Source organism: Poecilia mexicana, unplaced genomic scaffold (genome assembly GCF_051168715.1).
Source record: "Poecilia mexicana isolate PSO_F unplaced genomic scaffold, ASM5116871v1 scaffold_3, whole genome shotgun sequence".
NCBI lineage: Eukaryota > Metazoa > Chordata > Actinopteri > Cyprinodontiformes > Poeciliidae > Poecilia > Poecilia mexicana.
In genome coordinates this window covers 27,318,131-27,342,952 of record NW_028263372.1, presented here as the reverse complement: position 1 = coordinate 27,342,952, position 24,822 = coordinate 27,318,131, and the positions used below count along the sequence as shown (strand labels likewise).

The window sequence follows — 24,822 nt, the reverse complement described above, 5'->3', positions numbered from 1 at the left end:
TTCCAGCAGTCCACTGCCATTTGTTTTTCATAAGACCAATTTAGTTGCAGCAAATGGAAGTCAAAATTTAGCTTGTTCTATTTTGGACTGGTTCATATTAAACACATATATTTTGTCCATTTAAAATAACATGTAAAAAGATGTCGCAACATCTCTAGACACTCCAGATACTGTGTCTGAAGCTGACAACAACTTTCCCTAAAACTAATCATAAACTGGTTCATGAAAAAAAAAGTGAGCTACTGAGAGCCAAGTAAAAATCAGATAAATGTCGCCATCGTGTGGTTAAAAGTATGCAATACAGGGTGCATATTTTTTTTTCTACAGGTTAGAAAGATACCAAAACATTTACAAACATAAAAAAATAAAATAAAAATCAGATTTTAATTTAAGCAAGAAAATAATGCTGACTGTTCAAGTCAGGCATGAAATATAACAATTTTCATTATGTTTCATAATTCCAAAAGATCTCTCAACAAATATGAAACAAATATGAAAAGCATACTTTATAACCATACAGCAGAATAAATATATAATACAAAGAAGTTTTCTACACCAGACTTTATTTTATTTTTTCAGAATTTTTCATTTTTGTTAGCCTGAAAGTAGAAAGTAAAAAGATCAGATTTAGACAATGTGAAAATGCAACAAATTCGCTTCAGAAAAGATATCTTGTATTTGTACAAGGCTGTAGAGAATACGCACATAGAATTTAATTTAATGAAAAGATATTGTGAAACCCAAACAATTGTTGACCATGCAAATACCGGAAATCATCTTATGCGTCTACTCAGTAAATATTTTTTGTAAATTCAATGACTGCTTTAATTTAAAAAATAGCTTTTTATTTCGATTACAGCAGCATTGTCCAAACTTTGTGCGCCTTGGATCCAAAACTGGCAAGTTGAAAGCATTCAGTGGCCATATTTTTTTTATTTGTCCAATTAAAAACAGAAAATCAGAATTTGTTACTTTTGACTTCCTTTGCAATAAATTAAATATGCAATACTTTTCATCAAAGTAGAAAAAGTCTTCGATGCATGCCTTAAAAATAAAAGCGGTGCACAGTTTCCTGCCACTCTTGAACTGCAGATGAGGGTCACACAAAACAAATCAAAGACAGCAATTTGGACACCCCTGAATTAGAATTGAAATATGTCTAACAACAATAATAATCACAGAAATATGACCAGCAATACAACATTTTGTTCATCATTCATGTGTTATACAATCAGTTTCTCTGATTGCTGTACATTAATTATCTCCCAACACGTGAATCATTTGCTCCGTGTTTTCCACTTTAGCTTTCGGCTCCTGGATCTCGGATTTCATCCCTGGCAAACTGGTCTTTCTTCGAGCTGCTGTCTCGATGTTCTGCACCAGCTCCACGTCCCAGGGGTGCGTGACGAAGCTGAGCACCTCCCCGTCCTCCACCCCTCCCGCTCTCCCCACTCTCCCCGCTCGGTGGATGTAGTCCGTGTGGGACTCAGGGAAGTCGTAGTTGACAACCAAGCGCACCCTGGAAGTGTCCAGGCCACGTGAAGCTATGTCCGTGCATATTAGGACATTCACAGTGCCCTTCTGGAAGGAGTGAAAGATTCCCGTGCGCACCACAGCAGGCATCTCCCCCTGCAGGCGAGCGTGCTTGACCTTCATCTCCTCCAATGAGTAGCCCAGGAAGTTGACAGTGGAGGACTTGTTGCAGAACACCAGAGCAGCACCTCCTCCTTTTTCGTGCTGGAGCTTATTCAGGTATTGGTAGAGCTCCAGGACTTTGTCGGCACCCTTGACCTTCAGGAAGGTCTGCTTGACATGGGGCATGAGATGGTGCAGCATCTTGCTCTTAACTGTAACAATTTTGCCCAGGTCTGTCACCTTGCTGAGAACTTCTCCGACCCCATCTGGGAAGGTGGCGCCGATCAGGAGCAGCTGGGTTTTATGGCCCAGGCCTCGTGTCTCCTTGGGATCGCTTGCAATGTTTGCATGAGATAAAATTTCCGAAAGTAAATCAGAGAAGCTGAGGTCAAACATGGTGTCGGCCTCGTCCACCACCAAGAAGTTCAGCTCACTCAAATCCAAGCAGTTTCTACGCAGGCCTTTAACCAGGGCACCTGGTGTGGCCACCAAGATGTCTGGATGATTCCTTCTAAAGACGGCCTTGATGTGACCCACACCTCGCCCTCCACCCACAGTACTAGTACGCAAACCCAACGGTGCACACAGAGTCCTGGACACAGCCGCCACCTGCTCAGCCAGCTCCCTGGATGGAACCACAACCAAGGCTCGGATCCTGTCCGTCGTTTCGTCTTGCCTGTTCGCCTGCAGCCTGTGAACAACAGGCAGCAGGTAGCTCAGGGTCTTCCCACTGCCCGTCTCTGCAGCACACAGGATGTTGTGACCTCTCATTACCTTTGGGATGGTCTGAAGCTGGACGACAGTGGGGTGCGTGATCTCGACTCTCTCCAAAGTTTCAACCAGCTCCTCGCAGATGTGAAGATTCTGAAAGGTTGGCGGTGATTTCTGCTCGATGTCCCCACTCTGGCTGGCTGCAATAAAAGGAGCCACTTCTTTGATGTTGTTGATGGTGAAGTAGTCACCAAATGACTTATTGTGTTTCCATCCCTTGGAGCAGAGGACGGGCTGCTCGAACTTCCCCGCGGTGAACCCGGCGGACTGGTTCAGAGAAGGGTTCCTGCTCTGGATCAGCAACTTGCCCGCTTTGACGGTGCTGATCTTGGGTTTGCCTCGAGCCTGTTTCACGTTTTCCACGCGCTTTAGCAAGTAGCGTGGGACGCGGATGACCACCGTGTCCTCTGGGTTCGGCTCGGTTTTACAAAAACGAGTCTGTGTCGCTGAGAAATGATGGCTTAGAGACGCCGTGAGGAGCTCAGAGCGGAACAGCCTGCCTGATCCGAGGGATTTTAATGCTGCTGAGGCAACCTGGGCGACCTTCAAAGTCTGCATTATGAGGCCGGACTACGTCCCGCAATCGTCCAGCTGTAACTTGTCAAGAAGGAAACCACAAACCCAAAGATGGTAAAACCAGTTAGATGCGCTGAAGATTGGGGAGAGCCTTCAAAAGTCTTTAAAAACACCGTTGCGCTGTTAGCATTCTAGCTGCTGAGGAGCCCCATGCTGCCTTGGTAAGCACTGATGACGTCAGTGTCGGAGTTTGATGACGTTTTCAAAACAAACGGTACACTAAATGTACCGTGACGTAAGGAGCAACTTTCCTTACGTCAATCCCACATTGCTGTTTTATTTATTTTTCAGATGGACTATTCTAATCTTAAGTGTTGTGTTTGTTTCCATTGACTGTATAGGTGGAAAATCATAATGATTAACAGAAATAAAGGTTTGAAAATATTATAAACTATGTGTGTAATTAATTTATATATTGTGTCACTTTGTGGACTGAGTTACTGAATACAATGAAAGATTTCTCAAGCTTTTTGTACTATATATTTATAAATGGTATATCATATATGTATGTATGTATATTTACATACTCCAGAAACAAGTGTCCTATATGAGCATTGAGTTTGATGGCTTGTAGGCCATCAAACTCCGCATGCCTGCTCTAATGATGAATCAATCAGCTGATCGTGGGCCCAGTGAGTCAGCACTGTAATGTCACAGACTGTAATAGATTAGGCAAGGGTGAGAAAAAGGACTGTCACTGACACAACCATGGTTGTCAATAAAGGTCCACATGACTTTGAGTCATGCTTTAACACAGATAAACCAAATTAAATGTCTGAAAACAATTAAAAGGTTTATTTCTCTAATTTGTTTTTTTTTTTTTTGTAAAAACGCTTTAGTTTTTAGCCATGTATGAAGTCATATTTAATCTTCACAGATAATTGAGCAGATAGGGTTAGGGTTAGGAAAACCCAGTCCAATTTTTTTTTTTTTTTTTTTTTTTGGCATAGCCATTCCAGAGTTCTTAAGGGGATAATCCAGCATTTTTGCTTTGCCTGGTGAGTAAGCTCATAAAAGAGGAGTCTAATCTCCCCAAGCATGCGTCAACAGGGCTTCCAAAGGAAAACACAGACCTCTGCTGTTTTCTTGTTTCTTTCTCTCCACAGATGAGAGTTTTATTTTTTATTATTTTATTTCTGTTAAAATATCTTCCCTTCATGTAGTTTTCTAAAAAGTTAAATAATGTGTTCAAAAGGCACACATATAAAGCCCCTTTCTGCATTAGTGATACGGCCACATTTTTAGCATTGATTGCGCATCGACCGCTGTTAACATGTGCTGAATGAATCAACTCACTGATTGATTTGATGAAGCTTCAGGGAACATCGCTTGTGCTTTCAGTCACAGAGTTGCTCTCACATGTTTGCCAGTCCAAATAGCTGGCAGCCCACAGTCCCGATTAAGGAGTAAGCTGCCCGCAACAAAGCAAGGAAAAACATGAGCCAGGTGTTGTACTGTCAAAGGACAGTTTAAAACATGTTCGCATCATTCAAATAAGGCAGAAGCAAAAAAATCGAGACAGTTTTCCGCTAATGAAAGTCATTTCTGTAAATGGTTTTTCAAAAGACATTTTTCATAATAACTTCAGCACTAAATAATGTTTTAATACAGGATTGTGAGCATTGTGTTCATCCATCACACACAATTGTAGATTTGATTTTTTTTAAAATATTTTTTATAACATTATTTGAAATTCTAATGTATTGTGTTAGTCATTTTTGGTGTATTTCATTAAATTATATCATCTACCTACACCTTTCACCACTTAGTTAAGAAAGTACTATGATATGTATATATTCCATATTAATAATACATGGTGCATGGTTTTAGTATGGAGAGGCTTTGGTAAACTGTGAAACCAGATATCAACTTTTTAAAATCCATTTTATAATACATAGGTGAACCTGATGTAATTCCTTGTAACCACAAATAAACAATCAGCAAATCACATGGCAGTAATCCATTGTGTTTAGACCTCTAAAAGTAGTGAGAACAACAGCTTGCACTGACTATCAGAATGAGGAAGAGGATTTACATGACTTTGAATGAACATGGCAAGGTTATTAGCAAAATGTGGATGAGAAGGTCTTGCTGATTTCAGAGGAATATTTAAAGAATGATTCAAAATGATAGAAAGGCAAAATAAAAAGGCATAATAAAAAACGTGTTCCATGATAGGTATGAAAAAAAAATTCTGAGCTTGTAACGTGGAATCTTGAAGCAGATGGACTACAGCAGCAGAGAAACACACCAGGTGTCCAGCAAGGTGTACCTAAAAAAGTGACAGGTGAGTGTAATATATATGAGCTGAAGGCTGCTCAAATTGACTTTAAAAAAAAAAAATTAGTTGTACATTGCTATTTGGAGCTATTTAAAAGACATAGCTCAACATCAGACTTCTCATACACCTGTCAAAGTTCCTATGTAAAACAAGATGACAGAAAAAATTAAACTTAAAAATTTACAAAGAGAAACACAATTTTTTATTGTTGCAGCTAAATATTTCCTCTGAACTTTTTATTACCAAATATTAGTTAAATATTATAGCTCCTCTTTTGTTTTCTCTTAACAATACAATTAAATTTTGAACCTTATACCAATGGATTTGACTTACTGCTTCACACAAGTTGCTAATAGCAACATAGCGTTTTTCAGTTTTATGATTTGCTTTTTTGGTTCCATGGAATTTAATCCTCATTTCACCTAAAGCTTTATGTTTAATCCCTGATGACCGAGTTGATCTGAGTATTTAATCAAACACGCACTTCCACATACTGAACATAAGAGGGCAGCATAAAACATAAAGGAACACTTCGAGTCGCCTGAAATCTTCATAGTATTACCAGTTCTGTCTTCAAACTTCACATTGTTTTGCAGCACAAACACAGAACAACCTGGAATATGTCATTCAAATTCTAGATTCCAGAGGAGAACCCCAGGTACTTTTGGATTATGATGAAACCACAACTTTTACTATTAGATTTTGAGAGTCCTCTTTTTATTTTCCCCCACAGCAGTTGGTGAAGACTCTTTTCTCCTCTGACAGGAGACATTCTTCCTCATAACCACACCGTCTGATATTCTCTGACGTTTATGTGTAAAGTTGCACCACATCGCCATGGTGCTGCGCTGCATTTCTGCACTGTGTGCAAGCAGCAATCCTTGAAAGAGTGACACCTCTGAAACAGGACCAGTGTGGGGGCAGACAGTGTGTGCTTCTTCTTCTTCTTCTTTTTTTTTTCCCTCCGTAACTTTCTTTACAAGAACAAAATATCGCAAACCACATCTACAGCCTCCCACACAATTTGTTTTCTTTATCTCCTCCCTTCAAAGGTCATCAGCGAAGATAAGACATGAAGGTAACCTGAATTAGACCAGGGTGGGTCTTTAGCACAGGAAATAATTTAATCTCCAAATACGAATGACACACACACACATATAGGAAAAGTGTCATTTTGTTTGGTAGGGAAGTTTAAATTGCAGCTTCATTTTTGTGTGGGAGTTGTGGAAAGGAAAAAATATTTGGATTTATAATAGCATTTATGATAGCAGTTTTGCATTTAAAAAATGTAGTTTGAATGGAGTAGACTAGCAACAGTGTATCTAAATGTATTTTAGAATTTTAAAGTGAACGACGAAAAAAAGAAGAATAGAACAGAACAGGAACAAAGAAAAAGACTCTCATGAGAAACTCAGTCAAATATTTCCCTCAGATTTGTTTGGATCATTGTTTCTTTGCATATGTAAATCATATCAGGCTCATGATGTATAAGGTGACCTGGATATAGAGTATAAATGAACAAAAGTGAAAAATAATAATATTCTTACTTTCATTTCAGATTGTTGTTATTTCACACAACAAAATAATTAGATTTGTTATGCATTCTCATTTGTTGTTGGTTGCAGCAAAGTAGGAATTCCTTTTGAAATTTCATACTGAGAAGACTGTAAGTCTGCTTGTAACTTGGCTTATATGGAGATCTGGGGAACAAATTACATGTACAAAGAGAAGTGCTTTACACGACTGCAAATAAGTTGGAAAAAAAAACAACTTTGTACTTTTGCTTGGAAATAAAGACCACAGGAAATGTGATATTGATGCTTTGAGCTGCATTTGTGAGCTGAGAGCTTGTCTGTACGCCCACATGCATCGAGCATATGTGCGCCGTGTCTGTGTAAGAAAAATAAGAGGGTGTTATCTGCAGAACCTTTAAAAACAACAGCTGAAAATCTATGTTTTGTTAACACAATTTTCAAAGAAAATTTAAATGGTCTTTTGGATTTTAATTATTAGAACAGCTCAAAGTTATTTATTTCAAAAAAGCTGGCATGGAATTGATCATAAATAGTGTATCTTTATGGTTGATTTTTACAGCGGGGCGATCATTAAGACCAAACAAGTCATTGATCTGTTACAGCCGAAGTGAACAGCAGCCTTTATGTGTGTATGCATAAAAGTTTATAACTATGTTTATCAGTATTGCATAAACCTTTGGTAAAACATTACACACTTGTTTGACAAAGAAAGGTCTTGTGTAACTACACATATGTGTTTCTAAAGAGTGCATACTTGCTATAAGTGATTAGTTGGGACTATAACAGCAGGAAATAACTATTCAGAAACATAAATGATGTCAGTCAAGACGATAATCAAAGCTAGAAACCCATTACAGCCTAAAACTGCATCACCTTCTGTGTTGTTTACCCAATAAAGGTAAGCGTCAGGAGATTGATGAGCTAGAAGAGGTACAGAGGTTAAAGGGAGTGGAACATCTAACCTACGAACAATTTTACTGTTGCTTTGTTCTTGCCGCACTTGTACCTTTTCCTTTTGTCAAGTAGGAAACAATTAGTAATGTCTGGTGATAGCTGACATGCATTATTTACTGCTTGAATATGCAATCTGAGAGCTAAATATAGTCAAAAGCAAGTGTGTTATTGCACAACGGCATGACGATGACATCATCCACTCAATTCAACTAAGCCACACAGTTCACAGTGTGTGGCAATAAATAGGTAAATAAACTTGCTTTTTCAGTTAGGTTAAGTATAAGATTGAGGGCACATGGGATAAAAAAAAATGCTCACAGGTGCAAATTGATCATATTTTTGGATGTGCATTTATTTTATTTTTTTGTCCATGTTAATCTGTGCTGGTTTTATGGTGAAAGTGGGACATCTTCTTTGAGGCTTCTTTAGAAGAAACAGTGACTCCCACAGTGTCCGTCAGACACCAGAAAATAAAAAGAGTGATAATTTCATTGCTGTTGTTTTTAATAAATCCAAATACAGCCAATTTTAGTTTGTGGCATTTAAAAAAAACATTTAAGATTTTTCTTTGTCTTTTCAAATAACAAAAAACAAACTAACAATAAAATAATAAAAAAAAAAAATAAAAAAATAAAAATAAAAAAAACCCCAGAAAACTAGAATTTTACCATTTGTACATACTGTCACTGCAGGACACACTTTTGCTTTGGTGCATTTCCAAAGTGTTACATTGGGTGCCACTCCCAAGGGTGATAATAATATTGGGAACTCACCTTATTTTGGGAGTTTTATCCATTTTGTACGCAACTTTGTTGTGATCCAGGCCGATCTCGAAGACATTTCCTACTCAATTTATCATCCCGCATTTTTATTACCCTGTTGTCCTAAGTCTTCAGATTGTAGTACAAATACTTATGATTCTATCTCATCTTAACGCATCTTGATTGATCAACATGAGTGGTAAAAAACTTATTTGTAAACAATTTAATGCTTTAGTTTAATATATTTTAAAAAAAATAAATGAAAAACTGTTTGCTTTAATTGTAAACAGAGGGTTATCATCAGGAGAAACTGTTGAAGCTTAAATATGAAAATGGCAGGTGCCGGGACAAAATGGTAGACACTTGGCGATGAAAAGTTTTTCTACTGATACAAAATGGTAAAGGAGGAAATAGAAATGTGTGAATATAAAAGAAGACTATAAATTGCCCTAAAAAAACCTAAAACTCTCATTCCCGCCATAAATGGTCAGTGATGTCATGGAGGAACCAAAAATATTCCTATTATTTCTACCTGACTTTTTCTGCACAAAATGGTGCTGTCTACTGCGGAAGGTTGTAACCACCAGAGGTTTTGACAAGAAGATTTAAAGTATTTAATAATATTTTCATAGCCCAATGCATGAAAATAATATTATTACAGTTCTTTCAATACATTTTCTTATTATCTGTCTTTTTCATTTGTCACTTGCCTCAAGTACGAAAATGAACCAAAATTGAATATTAACAAAGTTTAACATCATCTCTAAACTGATGCATAATTGAAACGATTCATATGTAAGATTTGGGCATATTTTAGCATTGAAGTCCATTTTTCATGAAAAACTTCAGTACAACAACAAAACAAGCTCACATGCCATAGTTTAAGGTCAGAACTTGATTTTTTTAAAATAGGATTTTCCTCATTAGAAACCAGTAATTAAAACCAAAGGTTTGATCATTTGTTGTTTTAAAACACAACATATTACATTGAAATGTGATTGACTTTTTTCTTTTTTCTTTCAATAAAAACAAAAATCAAAAAAGAAAATCAGATGAAATTTTTTGTATTTCTGAACAGACACCTAATTCTACGAGACAAGCCATCAAATACTCACACTGTAGGAGGCGCTGTTTTGCCCCATGTCGTACATCTTCACCAGAAAACAAGTAGCCTATAGCAGAATAAGAAAACCAAAAAATTAAGTAAATGCATCTCTGAAATTTCGCTCAGTCTGAGCGAGTTCATCTTAAAGAAGAGGACTAAGAACAAAAACAACTTTTCAGCATTTGTATCACATCTGAGTCCGCTGTTGAAAATGATCATCCCAACCATAGACATGTCTATGATCCCAACTACATAATAACATTGACGTCATGGTGTGAAACAAATCGCTAGCGCAAGTCGTGTGAAGGAAAGAAGGGGCAGATTTTAATTTCTCTTCGAAAGGTATTTAATGTCTTTATTTTAAATATTAAATGAAAACCCAAATTAAAGGTTCTGCTCATCCTTTTTTGGCAACAACATCAAAAAGAAAAAAAAAGGAAAAGAAATATAGGACAATATTTCAAGGCAATACTTTATATATTGAAACAAACAAATAAATAAAATTACTACTTGTTTTCTGTTTTTCATCTCATACAAACCTCTTTTTTTCAAAAACGTGCTAAAAGGAGCTTAAATTATTTTTGTTTTCCAGTTTTCTAGAATAAGGAAATTGTGATTTATGAAGACGTTTTATTGACAATCTGATGTGATTAATTTATATTAAGGACGTGTTATTGTAGTTTTTTAAGTAGTATCACATTTAGGCAAACCATTTAAACAAAGCTACATGTTTGGGTATGCTAAAGGTGTATTTGTAATTGTTTACTAATTAAATTGCTTATAAAGGCCGATTTAGCGAGCTCGTGTGCGTGCCCTGTGTTGTGTCTGCTGACGTCAGCGCTGGAACTGCCTTGTCACGCGGGGTTAGTAAAAGTTGGGATCGGAGCTCCAGGGAGAGAGGCAGAGAAACAGACAGGAGGGAGAAGGAAGCGTACAATTAACACGGGTATTTCTGCAGCCGTACAGAGAGCGTTAAACAAGAGGGAAACGAGGGTTTATTGTTAAGGTTTGTGTGGAAGACAGAAGAAAGCAGACAAGGAGAGGCAGAGGGGGCAGGCGGCTCTCTCTGAAAGTTCAAGTCAGAATTTCGCTCGTTAACTGCCGGAGGAAGAGACAGAGAGAGAAAGAAAGAGAAGAGCCCTGTGAGCTGCTGTTGCTTTTTTTTTTTTTTTTTTTTTTGGATTTCGATTTTAAAGCGAGAGCGCGCGTGTTACAGAAAGCTTAGTTAAATGAACAAAAGTCTAAAGTTTTGGCGCCGTGGCAGTCGGTAAATGTTGTGACATTTTCGGACGGCGCAAATTGCTCCCAGCGGTCGTCGACGGTCGAGTGGTGGAGGGGGGTGAGAACCCGAGCTGTCAAACCCGATGACTACTGCAAACTGCCCCGGGAATGAGGAGCTGGACTTCAGACTGATTTTCGGAGAGGACGGGCAGCAGCAGCCTTCAGGCCCCGCAGGTCAGTGCGTTTTCAGTCTGCACACACACTCAACACTGTGTGTTTTGTAAGTGTGGGTAGTAAAGTTAGGGCTCAATATGTTCTATCATAACTTGCACATCTGTTTGTTGCGCTAGCTTTTCCCGGCAACTTTTGCTTGCAGTGACAAAACAGAAAATAACCAGTCGGAGCGCCATGCTGATAATTTATAATGTGCACATTATTAAGTCATTTAATCTGACACTGTAAGACACGTCCACACTCCAGCTGTCATTAGCTTGCTATGCTAAGTTCACGTGTTAGCAAAAATGCAAGATATTGCCACTCAATGACAAAGTTGAGAGTTTTAGCTGTTACAGACCTGTTAGTTGCAAAGGCGTTAATGCAAAGTGGTGGCGGGGAAAGCGTGGGAGGCATAACCCCTCTAACAGTCAAAAACATGCGCCTACCCCCACATTGCACATTAATTGATCAGTTTACATTCTTCTTTAATAAATGTTGGTGCTTAAAATAGTTTCTTAAAAAACTCGACTAGTTTTTCTAAGACTGCTTTATGTACGCTGGATATTGATATCCACACACAATGGGAAACTGCTAAGTAAATCTTTGTAAAGTGATCAATTTGAAATAACTGATTATTGGACAGCATGTTTGCATAATTTAATATGTCTCATTCAGAAAACAAAAGCCTGACGAAAAGATTATATTGTGCTCATTGTATGAGTTTGTTGGCTCTGCATGGGGGGGTTGCAAAAAATAATTATAATAATAAAAAAAATGCAACCCTTTTGGCATTATGTTGAGTTTTATTTTGAATTGTCATCTTTTGGCCATCTGGCTCTTATCCTAATCTAACATCTTGTTGAACTTAAAGTCATCGGCTGTGTTTTAGTTTGGTTGATGTGGCATATGTGAGGTATGCCTGAGCGGGAACAGCCTGAATGTCATTGTACCACATTTCTGCTTGGTTAGAGAGGCTCTTGTTGTCAAAACTTTTATTACCTTATTTACAAAATAAATCAGGACGAGAGCAGAAATAGAGTTGCAGTGTTTTAAAAACAGTTGTGACTGGAACGGATAACTGCATGTGTAGTTTTCATGTATGTAAGACATTTCCATTGTATTTTTAATGGCAAAGAGAATTTGTTTACATTTCCCAAAACTGTTAAATGTTCCTTAGTATGTGTAACTTCTAAGATCTAGAAGAGTTAAAAGAATTTATATAAATGACTCCAAGGAGAGCAAATTGTGCAGCATTGCAATTATATGTTGGAACTTGCAGTGTTAGCAGATTGCATCTTTCCCACCTTGAAACAAAATGACGTAGCTTCAGTGAAAACCCATTAATAATAATAAAAAGAGAAGTCTGATGAAAACTACGGTTCTGTTTTGATTTTTTTAATCAAAACGTCACATTAGTAAATCTGAACAGATATCATAAATATGGTCCGATATGAGATTCTAACAGTACGATTACCTTGAGTAACTGCATCACATATAAACTGCACTAACACAAAAATGTATAGCATAAACTCATTGTTCTGAATTCAAAACAAAAACATTGTTTCATGCTGCTGCTAAATAAAAATATAGCATATCAGCTATTAACAAATATGTTCTAAATATTGTAACATTTTTGTTTTGGCATTTTGTCTATGATCGGCAGACTTGAGCAAAAACTATAGTATGAAGGAGATGTAACCTTTTAGAGTGATGGGGGGGCGTCTCTCAGTTGTCAAAACATGATTCTTGACCTGTGATTAGAAATATCTGGATAACTTTTTTTGTGAGCATGAGAATAGTGTTGTAGCCAGTGCACAGCAACATGTAGGGGAGGGGTAGCACTGCATTGTTTTATACTACACAACCAGAAAAAAAAAAAAAAATGTTGTACTCTTTCTGGAGTCTTAGAAGAAGTACTTTAAACCGTAGGAAGGATTTCATGCAATTCTCTGTGGTTTTCAAACAGTAACGTACTGCACGCCATACACTTTGGTATACTTTGATACCGTTAAGCAGTCTGCATTTTGTTTCATGATGAGAATGGAAGTAATGAGGAGGCGCACAACATTATTCTATGATCAGTATAAGTTAGAAACATTCTTGTGCCACTTAATACATCTTTTTATATTTATTATTTCTCCTCTTTGGACTACTAGAACTAGCAAAGTCAGAATGCAGAAAAATATTAACAGAAAATAATTAATTTTTCCATTTTAAGTTGATGCCACTTAAAACTTATAATGATGATTTCAATTATGATCAAAATAATTGCAAATTTAAATGCACGGCATTTAAAGTTGTGTACGTGTAACATCTTTCATTTATCATATCTACACATTTTTTAATCCCTGTGTGTCTCTTTATGATGGTAAGTGACACACAAAGGGGTTAGGACAAAATTTGGAAAGGGTGTTGCTCACTTTGATCCTCTTATAGTTTTGGTTTCCTACTTTTCATACAGTGATTGCACTACAGTCCACATAGAAGTTGTCCTTGTTATCGTCAACTTTGACCCCCTTTATGCATTCATACCTTTCCAAACAGAATGGTCAGGGCACAATGGAGGCAAAACATTGTGCCTGTCAATGTACATTATGGAAAGCCTGTGATAGCAAGCTTGTCTCAGATGTCACAAGTGTACCATACTAAAAAAGATGCTTTCGGTTAAAATCTAAATAAAGGTGAAACCGTCCCTTAAAGGGGATCCTACAATGGTAAATTTCTCCTGATATAGGTTGTTTCTACCTAGTTTAATCATTTTGGAGGCCAAGGTTGTATAGGTGATGGAAATATTTTACAGATTAATCATTATTTAAAGTAAACTTGCAACTTAGAAGTTATGGACGAAGTCAAACATCTCTGTTAGTTATTGAGCGTTTCAGAGATCTACTGTGAAAGAGATCACATACAGAAAAATTAGGATATTTGATGATTTTCCTAGCCAGTAACATTTGAGATGCATGTTTATATTAAATTACGCTTAAAATTTGTCTCAGAATTACTAGAAATTATTTAAAGTTTGACGTTAATTATTCTTGAAACAGTTTTTTTTATTTTATGCAAAATTGTATGATTATATAGAAATATGTGTCATGATTGAAATCAGGATGACACCATAATTGTGAGTCAAATGTCAAGTATTTTATTTTAACATATTTTCAAGAGTAATGCCAAGACAAATGCAAAAAAGACTTGTGTGCGTATGTGAGTTATGGAGACAATTTCATACCCAGCATATGTTAATAATAAAAGACGAGCACAAGAAAAGAGGTTCCTCAATTGTAGGATATCTTCAAATTATGAAAATACAAGAAAAAGAATCAAAACGATACGGAAACGTGTACTTTCAGATGACTATTTAAAAAACTATCCTGAGCCAGATGAGCACAGAGTTGCGGTGCAGTGGGAAAGATGATTAAAAGTGACTGATGATGACATTTGCAGCTTATTTGTTTTAATTTATCGGGGGAAGATTCTTGATTGACTTCTAAGAACATACTTATTATATGCAACCCGTTGTTGAACTCGTGTCAGGTTATTTATCAGCAATAAGCTCAAACTTCATTTTTTTCATCTGTGGTTTGAAACAAATGGAACAAGTGAATTTCCTGCCATAGTCTTTTCATTAAACTTGGATCAAGTAAAATAACTCCACAAGGGTTTGGCTTTTGCAGTCTTAAATCAACTTTTCCTCTTGATTTAAAAAAATGAAGTTTGAATTGGCATTGGGACGAGGAGGAAAAACTTCATTTGGAATATGCATTGGAATAAAACCTCTGCTATGCAAGTGGTTTTCGTCTGGTTTTGACTGTATTGCTCCGCCAAAAGTAGGAGTCGAGCGAGGGTGGGGGTGTGTGTCTGAATTAATAACTGGATAACCCGAGCACAGAAATGGGGAATTGCTCATTTCTGACTTAATCTCCTCCTGTGAAGGTAAATCTAATTTTCATAACAAATGGGGGGGGAAATCTCATGAGAATAACTGAAGTTTCTATTTCCTTGAGTCACTCGTTAGTTGTTGCTCAAATAAGTTCAAGTCTTCACAACTTTTATTAAGTATACTTTCCAAAGAAGCATTTCCCTTTCTTAATTTTTAGTAGTCTGTTTTATGAATCTTGTTTTTTTTTTTTGTTTTTTTTCTCAGCCTACGCTTGTTGTTAACCCAGTGTCTTCCTACGCATATCTAGGAATGTACTGAAGCTCATTGCGATGTTAGAGTACTGTACACCACAATTGTCTGTTTATCTTTTATGCTTTCTTCTTTGTCTGCTTGCATGCGTGTCTCGCTCTGCGTTTTCTTATTGTTTAGGAAACGGCTTGTTCTTTGAGGTGAAATATTCCACTCTTCACTTCACAGGCACTGGGCAAACCTACTGTAAGGGATTTCCCCTGATATTTTAAGGCGAAATTAAAGAACACCTTTGCCAATTTCATTCATCATTACTCTTTTTTTTTTTTTCCTCTTTTCTTTTCTTTTGCTAGTTCTGTAACGCTGCCCTGCAAAGATATCTTACAAAAACAGAAGTCACCGTCATATTTAAGAAAGTCAGCACAAGATGTCTGAATCTGCGAAATCTGTTACAAATGTCCATTTGTTGTGCTTATATATATTTTAAGTTTGGTGTTGTAAAACATGATAGTTTCTTTGCTGTATTTCTTATAAAATTTCACAAAGCAGTTTAGTCTATGTATTTATAAACATTATTATTATTTTACCTTTAGTTATACAGGTTAGCCTCACAGATCCACAATTTCATTTTCAAAACTGGTACAGAATATATCACACATGTCATTAAAGTATCCATGTACAATATTCGTATTGCAAAGGACTGTTTGAAGTACAATAATTGTCTCTCTTTACTTATTTTAAATATTCAAACACCATAAATAATTGCATATTGCACTCAGGTTTAACTGTACTTCCGATTTCTCTGCATTTCACTTTAATAGGTTCTATAAACATGTCTTTCTTGTGTTGAACTGAAATTCACTTTGAGTTGGTAATTTATTTAAATTGACTTGTGAACTTAGGAATATGAATCACATTAAGTCATGGGTAGACTAAAGATTGGCTCCCTTATTGTCTTGTTTTGAATGCTAACTTAGTTTTTCAGCCTCTGTCTTTTGGCCACAAACAGTTTTTGAAGAACTGATGACTGTTGAAACAAATAGTGACTCCACATGTGTCTCCTTTGCACAAACGGATGAAACCACTTACCAGGAATTTCATCCATTTATCCAGTCTGAATTTAGGTGAAAGGACTGTGACTAACTAGTCAATTCCAAGGCTAGAAGAGGAACAACTACAGTAATTATGTACCGCATGTGAACATAGGAGTTCAGAACGGATAAACTTACAAAAATCAATTCTATGATAAACATGTTCTGACGTTGTTTGATATTAACAGCCCACCTACAGAAGTAACATCAAGCATAAGCAAATTTTATTTACATTAGAATGTTTTTTGGGGAAAAACAAAGACACTTTATGGTTGTATTGTGAACCACATGCTCTTTTTGAAGCATGGTGGTATGATTATTATGGTCAGTGCTTGTTTTGTTTCGACAACCTTTAGAAAAATATCAGAACATATCTCAACAACTTCAGTCAGCAATGCATAAAGACACAAGAAATTAAAGAATAATGGAAGTATAGTTAGACAAATATTTAGGATTGGAGAAAAAAAATCCTGGCAGAAAAAATAACACAAAATATCTAAATTTATTTAGGCTAGAGACTGATTAAAAAAAAATTAGACCACCTGCAGCAATCTTCCTTGATGAATGAAACCACGTGTTGGATATGTGAGTCATATAGCATACGTGACTAACTATGTAAAAATCAGTGTCAGTTGATGGCTATTCACTTTATAAATTTCTGCTGTCATTGTGAAACAAATTCTTCTGAAAGTGGCGGCACCATCAACGGATGAGTGATGTTTTTGCTTACAACAGACAACTTCAAAGTTTTGTTCTTTTCCGTTTTATTGTCTGACAGGTAATCCAAAGATGCATTTAAATTCACAGATCTTTCTCATTCTTGTCTTTAAGCTGTTTTGTTACTGTTGATGTACACTTGATGTTTTTCTTAAGGAGAGGAAAACATAATTGATTCAGTGCTGAAGTAGACAAACGTGGATAAGGCAGAACAGGATTTTGTGGTGGACTAATTGGGGGTTAGAAATAAAGAAGGGGTGGGCCAGCAGTGCCGCTTATGGGTGACAGGGTAGTAGATCCGGTGTAGAGGTGTCTGGCTTTCTGCCCGATCATACCATGTGGGGTTCAGATGGCAGGGAGGAGTGATGGAAGAGGGGGGCGCAGCATGTCTAGCTGGTGAGAGGAAGACAGACTGTGTTTTTGTTCTACTTAAGTAGCCTAATCTGTCTTTTTTCAAATTTCATTTGTACTTACTATTGTTGCTGTCATACGGCAGGAAGTTTTTTTTTTTTTTTTTTTTTTTCCCCACTCCCTGTTTATTGTTCGTATGGTAGCAAAAACAGAGTTGCAGACCTGCCACCAGGATGCCTCAGGCTTCTTTCCTCTTACGGCTCTCTCAGGATATGAAAGAAACCACGGGTGACATCAGAGAGGCTGATCTAAGCTAATGAAATATCCAGATGCCAGCAGTCACCAAAACCACTTAGTGACTAGTCAGGTTTGATTTGCAACTGTTATTGAGCTGGGGCTTTTTTTTTTATACCAGCGCAGTTGTCGCTGTCATGTTTGGATGTAAAGAAATGTCAAGCAGATGATTTTATAACGGTGAAATGTTTAAAGTGAGAACAAGTAACGGACAAAGCGCTTTTGCCCTTGTGCCTGTTATTGTCATTGCTCTACTCCTGTGAGCCAAGAGCACGATCCTCCTAGTCCTTGTCGTGGGAAAGACTGAAATTACATCGCTCTCATGGTGGACTATTTTGAGCTCCCAAAGAGAGTGGCAGAGGGCAGGCGGCAGGTTCTAGTGACTACTTTGTACTCTGAGCAGGAGAATCCCTGTTGTCCCAGCAAGTCTGCACTCTTCGCCATTTCATTGTAAGGAGGAGAAGAGTGGAAGTATGCTTTGTGCCACATCGCCAGGTGAGTTTGGCGGCAGTCCTGTATTCTAGCCAAGTGTTGGTTTTATGAACAGGAGACAGATGAGTCTTCTAACAGCTGTTTAGTACAACACAACACATTCAGAAATGATCAAAAATGTTATCACATTTTCCTGGGTTAGGAGATGACAAGAGAAAACGCTGCCGTTTTGTACCGATTACATTCTTTTTAAATTTCTGATTCTGAAGTTTTTATTCTAAGTATTTATCCTCTAAACATATTTTTATTCTCTCATTATAAGTTTGATTTCAAAGGTTTTTATGTTTCTGTTGCTTGTAGAGCAAAAACAATTAAGAATTGTATATAGAAAATTGAAATAATTAAGAAAAGCAAATTGTATCAGTTGTATTGATGAACAAATTTTAATAGAACTCAAGTTTTAACCAATACTGGAGACAAGCTTATGAGCTTACAGTTGTTGTATATCAATTTAAATGTAAACATTGTGAGGTCAAAGGTTGGACAGTATATGGTCGACATCTAGAGTCAGATAATCATGTGGGTGCCCCCTAACCCCGCAGAAATGAGGGGGTCCCGGCACCCAGCATGATGAATGAGACGTTTGTTTCCTGGGGTGAGGCATGAGTAACTATGCAAGGCATCTGTCTAGTTTAAATTTAGTGTAACTCAAGCTACTGTTGGCTGCGCTGCATCAACATGTCAGAGTTTGTATTACAGCAGAGTGAAATCTGTAAAACTTCTGCATCTACGGATTTTTTTTCTTTCTGCATTCTGCCCTTTTTTAAAGTGAGGAAATAACTTCAATGTCGAAATTTCTTCTTTAAACTACAGACTATCTGTGGTTTATTTGCAAAATGGCAACACAAATGTTCCCAACAGCCATTGTTTCTATGTTTTTATCAATTTCAAGCTATGGTTTTGTAATATCTTTCAACAGATTGATGAAACTAGTGTGAAACTAGTGTGACTGTCTTATTTCCTCATTTCAAGACCCCTTATGTTCAGTCCCCAGTGAGGGTCAACTCAAGTAATGGGAACCAATGTTTTTACACTGTCCAATAAAATCCTACATTTACATCAAAATTTGTGTCGTAGCTGGAGCACTGTTCCTTTTTTGTTAGTTTAAATGCACCAGAACTGTCAAGGAAAAAGTTGTGTAAAGGCTTCAGAGGTTGCAAAACAATCGTTCAAGCTTTGAATATTTCACAGAGCATTTCTTGATCTGTCATCTGAAATAGAAAAGTTTGCCAGAACACTAATTCTACCAAGATTTTGCCATCCATTTAAACTGTGAAGAGAGAAAGACGTCCATTAATCATAGATGCATCCAAAAGGACTATGCTAACTCTGGAGGAGCTACATGGAAACAAAAGTAGGACAACTATCTGTTCAGTCTCCCAACTGTGGGGGATATAGCACATGTGCTGAGGAAGATGAATTCTTCAGATAAGACAATTGTGTAATTTTTTGCCCCATATGCAAGTGTGTGACCCAAATATGTGGTGAAAAAAACTAACATTCCTCTTTACTTAGTGAGAAACATTATGGCGGCAGCATTATGCTGTGGGGAGACTTTTATTCATTTGGGACAGGAATTTTGTGCAGAAATGATTGAAGATGGATGGAGATAACAAAAGGGCAATCCCAGAAGAAAAACTATTCACACTTTAATTTACAGTCAGTGACTTGAAAACTGATGCTGTTGATCCATCTTGTGCTGTTTTGCAAATCAGAATCTGCAAACAGTTTAGTCTCCAGAATACAGCAGAGACATCCCTCAAAACACTTGCAGCTGTAATTGCAGTGAAAGGTGGTTCTTAAGATGTATGGGATCAGGGAGACTGGATACTAGTGCAATATACATTTTTGCATATTTTTGTTTGTTGATGTGTAGAGTTTTATTCTCCTTCCTCTTCACAACTACACAGACATTTTGTAGACTTTTTAAGTAAAATCCCATTATGTTGAAGTTTAATGCTCAAGGGATATTAATACTTTTTAAGGGACTATGCTACTTGAATAATAACCATTTGAGCTTCACAATTCTTATAACATTTGTGAAATTTAAACTTTTTACATTTAACTAAAGAAAATGCAACTATACATATTGAATGGTCCTAGAAGTATTTTATGCTTTCACAATAACATTTTAGACATTTTAGTCAGAGCATGAGCACTTTTTAAAATACTTTTCACAGTGGAAGTGGGAAACCCATTTTAAACCTGTTGCTTGATCGTGTCAAGGCGAGTCTTGTACACCAGCAGTTTGTTTCATAGGCCAAAAAAAAACTTGCCTAAAAATGCATCATCTTTCTCCTCTTTTGCCTCAAGAAATCTTTTGGAGACATTTCTAGAGACTCTCATGTATCATGTTTAAAGATCAGATCCAGCCTCTGAAGTAGAACGATTTCCAAGTACAGATGATAAATGAAGCTACTTCTGTTGGAGCCTTCTTCTGATTCCAACTCACTGCCGTTGAAGTTAGTTATTTGAAGATGGGTTACAGGTTTTTATTGGTTAAGATACACACCATCTTTTTGCAGCCGCTAGGATACTGCCTATAATTAAAAAATAGCAACTATTACCCTCTAATAAACCTAATAGATTTTGAATGTGTGTCCTCAGATCTCGGTGGACTCATGATTTTTTTTTTTTTTGTTCTTGCTCTTCTCTACATGTCAACAGAGTCAAACTGCTCTCTACTCAGTCTCAAGTAATCATTGACAAGTGCAGCTCCTGAAGGAGTTTGAAGTGTCCTGACTGATTGATATTGTGAGCCTCCTTCTTGCTGCCCCTCACTCTTCCTCCTAAATGTGAACCCATTCCCTCCCTCTGACAATCTTAACAGATACACACTGCATTCAAGCTGCAGCTTGAAAAACTAGCTACTTCCCTTGGTCTCCCAGCAACCAGTGCCAAACTTGGGTGCAGTGCATACGTGCATGTCCTTCTCCCCTACTCTGTACTCAACTCCATAATGAACTCAACATAACCCTTCCAATCCAAGGCCCTTTTTGCAGCTTTATTTTTAGGTTTATCATGCTAAATCAATAAAAAATGGCAAAATAATAACTTGAGCTTAAAAAAAACCTAATAAATCAACCTGAAGTTGTTCTTTTATAGGGTGACAAAGCTGTGGAGCGGATAAAAAGAATCTTAAAAGCGATCTTTACTTAGTTATTGTCATAGAGCTTCCAGTTGTATTTTCTTTGAGTGGAAACTGCAGTCTTCCTGTTTGCGCCATAATTATTTCCTGCTTGTTTTTCTCTTTTTTTGGCCTGACTACTGAATGGGAAGTGCTTCTGTTCTGTTGCAGAAATGTTAATGCTTTTTTAATAGGTGTTTGGCCTACAGGCTCTAATCGATGCATGGACTTCAGAATTTGTGTGCTTTTGTATAAACTGTGATGAGAAAATTAGGCATACTAAAGTGTTTATCAGTGGCCCGTGGATCAGCTGTAATTACTGTCCTTTAAGTCCCATTATTTTTAACTCTTGTGTCTCACTTTCCCTCTGATCTGTTTTTCTTCTGACAGCTGTGCTCCCTTGCATTCTCTCTCACACGAAACAAAAGCACCGTTTCTTTGTATGGCGCTCTGCCTTGCTCTCTCGCTCTCTTTCTCCCTCTTCCTGATTGACTTTTTCAGGCACGTGCACAGTCAGCTTCAACAGAATGTTTAAATGTCACTCCTGTTGGCAGTGGCCTCTGATGTTATGCATGTCCTCGCCGCAGCGACTGTTCAAATGTGCAGATGCTTTCTTCTACTTTTCTACAGACCGATGGAGACATTTAGCAAGTCTTTTTGTTTAAAGTCAGATATTTCCAAGTTGGGCTGTGTGAAGAGTTTATGAAAACTCAGTATCTTACCAGCAGTCTATAACTCTCTAAAAATGCTCAGTTTGCAAAGAAGTCGAAGCAAACATGTCCTCATAGTTGTCCTTGATAAAAAGCACTAAAGTTTAGCTGTGCCACAGTATTTACACAAACTTGTAGGAGAGCGGCTGTGCTGCATTACCCTTCGTTCAGGCAGTAGGAGAAAGTTATTTTCCAATTTGCATTTAAGTGAAAAGGTTGCTATGGAGTGTGGAGAACCTCAGTTCTCATTGTAAATAACCACACTTTTATATAAATAACCATCTAATTAAACATGACAGTGGTTTCAACTATAAATTGCACTGAAGTTGATTAAAAACTACAAAAATCCAAAGCAGAGTCTGGGCCCTTCAAAAGCTGTTAGGTTTAGCTTCAAGGCAAAATTAAATACTGTTTAGTCCAAACTGAAGATGCTCAAAGATGAACATCTCCATGTAAAGTTTGGATTGTGGTATCCTCTGTGTGCCTCGTAATATAAAATGCAATGTGGCAGATTTTTTTTCATTTTTTTATTTAGATGGCTGAAAGCTGCATCAGTCTCGGTTTTAAACTTGTAAAATAATGACTGCTCATAACCTTTCCACAGAATCCCACTTAGAGGAAAAACCCTGTAGTATCCCTAGAAGAAGAAAACATTATTTTCATCATTCATAAAGCTGGGATTCTAAAAATGTCTTCCTGTTATGCTACATGCAGGAGCACAAGCTCTTTGGTTTATTTTTCTTGCTTTGTGGGTGTCACTTACTGTGGGGGTGTATTTAACTTGCACCATCGTGTGGTTCACATTTGAAAACAGACTTACAAAGGTCAGTCACTTTTTTTGTTTTTTTGCGCTCAGAAAAAGGTATTTAACACCTTTCCTCATTTCCCCTTGCATTATAAATATAAAGTTGTTTTGCCTGAACAAAACTTTGCATTGCAATGTCAAAGATGTGGCCAGTACTGTTTTTAATGCAGTCATTTAGGATTGTAAGATACATAGTAAAAACCTGAATAGAGAGCTTCTCAGATGGTCACATTAACGTTTCTTAGATGGGTTGATCCTGTACTGCTGAAGGATCTTTATCTGTTGGTAAATATTTGGTTCAGATGGTTACTTGGCACTCCGTTTATCCCATAATGTTATCACGGCATGAGATTGTTAATTAGGAGCTTAATTTAGCTGCCGGCATATGTTGGCATTGGCTTAGACTGACATTATTAAGTCTCTACTGGCTACTCAGTCTTAAGGCTTGTTATTATAAGCCAAACATACCATTGCAGATTACAGCCCCAAAAGGCTCTTCTTCATTTGTCAGATTAATTTTGTGATGTATGGCATTTCTGTTATGATTCTTTTATGACTGTGAGTATGCTTTCTTGCCTTACTTTTAATAGAATGTTTATTCTGCACACTTTTAATGGTTGTTATTATATATATTTTTACCTGGGGTCCCAGGCACATCCTACATATAGGGATCAGCAGTGAGTTTGGCCCAAACCCAACCAACAAGGATTAGAGACACAGGTGTAGGCCAAGCCTTACAATACGTGTGTGCATGTGCGTCACTGGGTCTGTGTTTAGAAATGCAGGGCACCGGCCAGACGCAGAGTTCTTGGAAAACCTTGGGTGATGGAATTAAATTTACCTTTGTGAGCTCTGCCGGTAATCACTGTATCTGTGGAAGCTCAGAGGTATACATTCATAGTAAAAATTTACAATGTTTTTGTTTCTGAAACAAAACAAAAAAAGTACTTGTATTTAATTATAAATGAGTTCATATATAAATTAAAGCCTGTACCAGAGTCATGGCGAAACCTTTATAATTGCTGAAAAGCTTTACCAGTTCAGGGCACTCTGTTAACCTTTTTTTTTTTTTTTTTTGGTGAAACAGTTCTTAGGGGTACACTTACTAATAAAAGTAACGCTTTTAGTTTTTAACAGTTTTGTGGATTATGACATGAAAGAGGGGACCTAGATTTTCTCTGTTACTTAAATCTATTACTGTAATAATAATGCAAAAAATACAATCAGCCTTTGTCAGGGCCAACACTTGGCAGTGGAACTGAATTGGCCAATTTTCAGGCTGACTGGTGAGGGACATTTAACACACCACAGCAGATAATTCTCACTTATATTTACATGTCTTTGTTGTGGATATATATATTTTTTTCAGTAAGAAAGACCTAAATGAAATTTTATAACCAACATGGTTCCAGGGCTAAATCAGAACAACCAGTTTTAGCTGCACGTTTTTCCCCTTTGGTCATAAATGGGAAAAAAAAGGCAATGGTTGTACTTTGGGCGCAGACGTATTGTTTTGTGGCTAATTGTTAAGAGGGTTATCATCCTAAATCCGTCTGCCTGGCAACAAGCCTCTGCAGTAGTGGTGTGATATGTTGTAGCTCTGCAGAATAATTTGTTTGGGTTTTTAGTCATTTTCCAATTTTAGCTTTTGAAACAAATCTATCAGATCAAATGTTTGCTAACATTAAATTAAATGAGCAGATCACCGATTCTTGCAGATGTTTGATAATAACATTTAGTAATTCCAGTTTATTTATTTATTTTTTATTGAATAGCTTGTATGTACTTTATCGTTGCAAAATTGGTTTGAATTTATTGAAAGATTTTCTGTCTGGCCATGTCTTAAAACCAGATGGTTTTTGTTGTGTTTTTTTTTTTTTTTTGGTATCAAGACTGAAACAATGATGAAAATTTGGTGAATGTTTTTTTGTTGTAATATATTTTACAGACGTGTATACCTCTAAAAATAGCTTTACATCTGTAAAATCTGTCCTCCATCTTGGATAATTATAGTAATAATTATCCAAGAAGAATAATATAATTGCTATTCA

General features: G+C 36.9%; 2 protein-coding genes across 2 annotated transcripts in view; one reads left to right on the top strand and one right to left on the bottom strand.

The window, feature by feature from the left end:
- Nucleotides 1-546: 546 nt before the first annotated feature.
- On the bottom strand, nucleotides 547-3,293 carry ddx28 (DEAD (Asp-Glu-Ala-Asp) box polypeptide 28). Its single transcript, XM_014992054.2, has one exon. It carries the CDS (start codon nucleotides 2,962-2,964, stop codon nucleotides 1,255-1,257), a length of 1,710 nt encoding a protein of 569 aa, XP_014847540.1. The 5' UTR covers nucleotides 2,965-3,293; the 3' UTR covers nucleotides 547-1,254.
- A 7,123-nt stretch (nucleotides 3,294-10,416) lies between these two features.
- nfatc3a (nuclear factor of activated T cells 3a) overlaps nucleotides 10,417-24,822 on the top strand; it is a 64,678-nt gene continuing 50,272 nt past the window's right edge. The window contains exon 1 of the mRNA XM_014992052.2: nucleotides 10,417-11,073. Coding sequence (XP_014847538.2) covers nucleotides 10,983-11,073 — 91 coding nt within the window. The 5' untranslated portion in view covers nucleotides 10,417-10,982. The remainder of the gene's footprint in view (nucleotides 11,074-24,822) is intronic.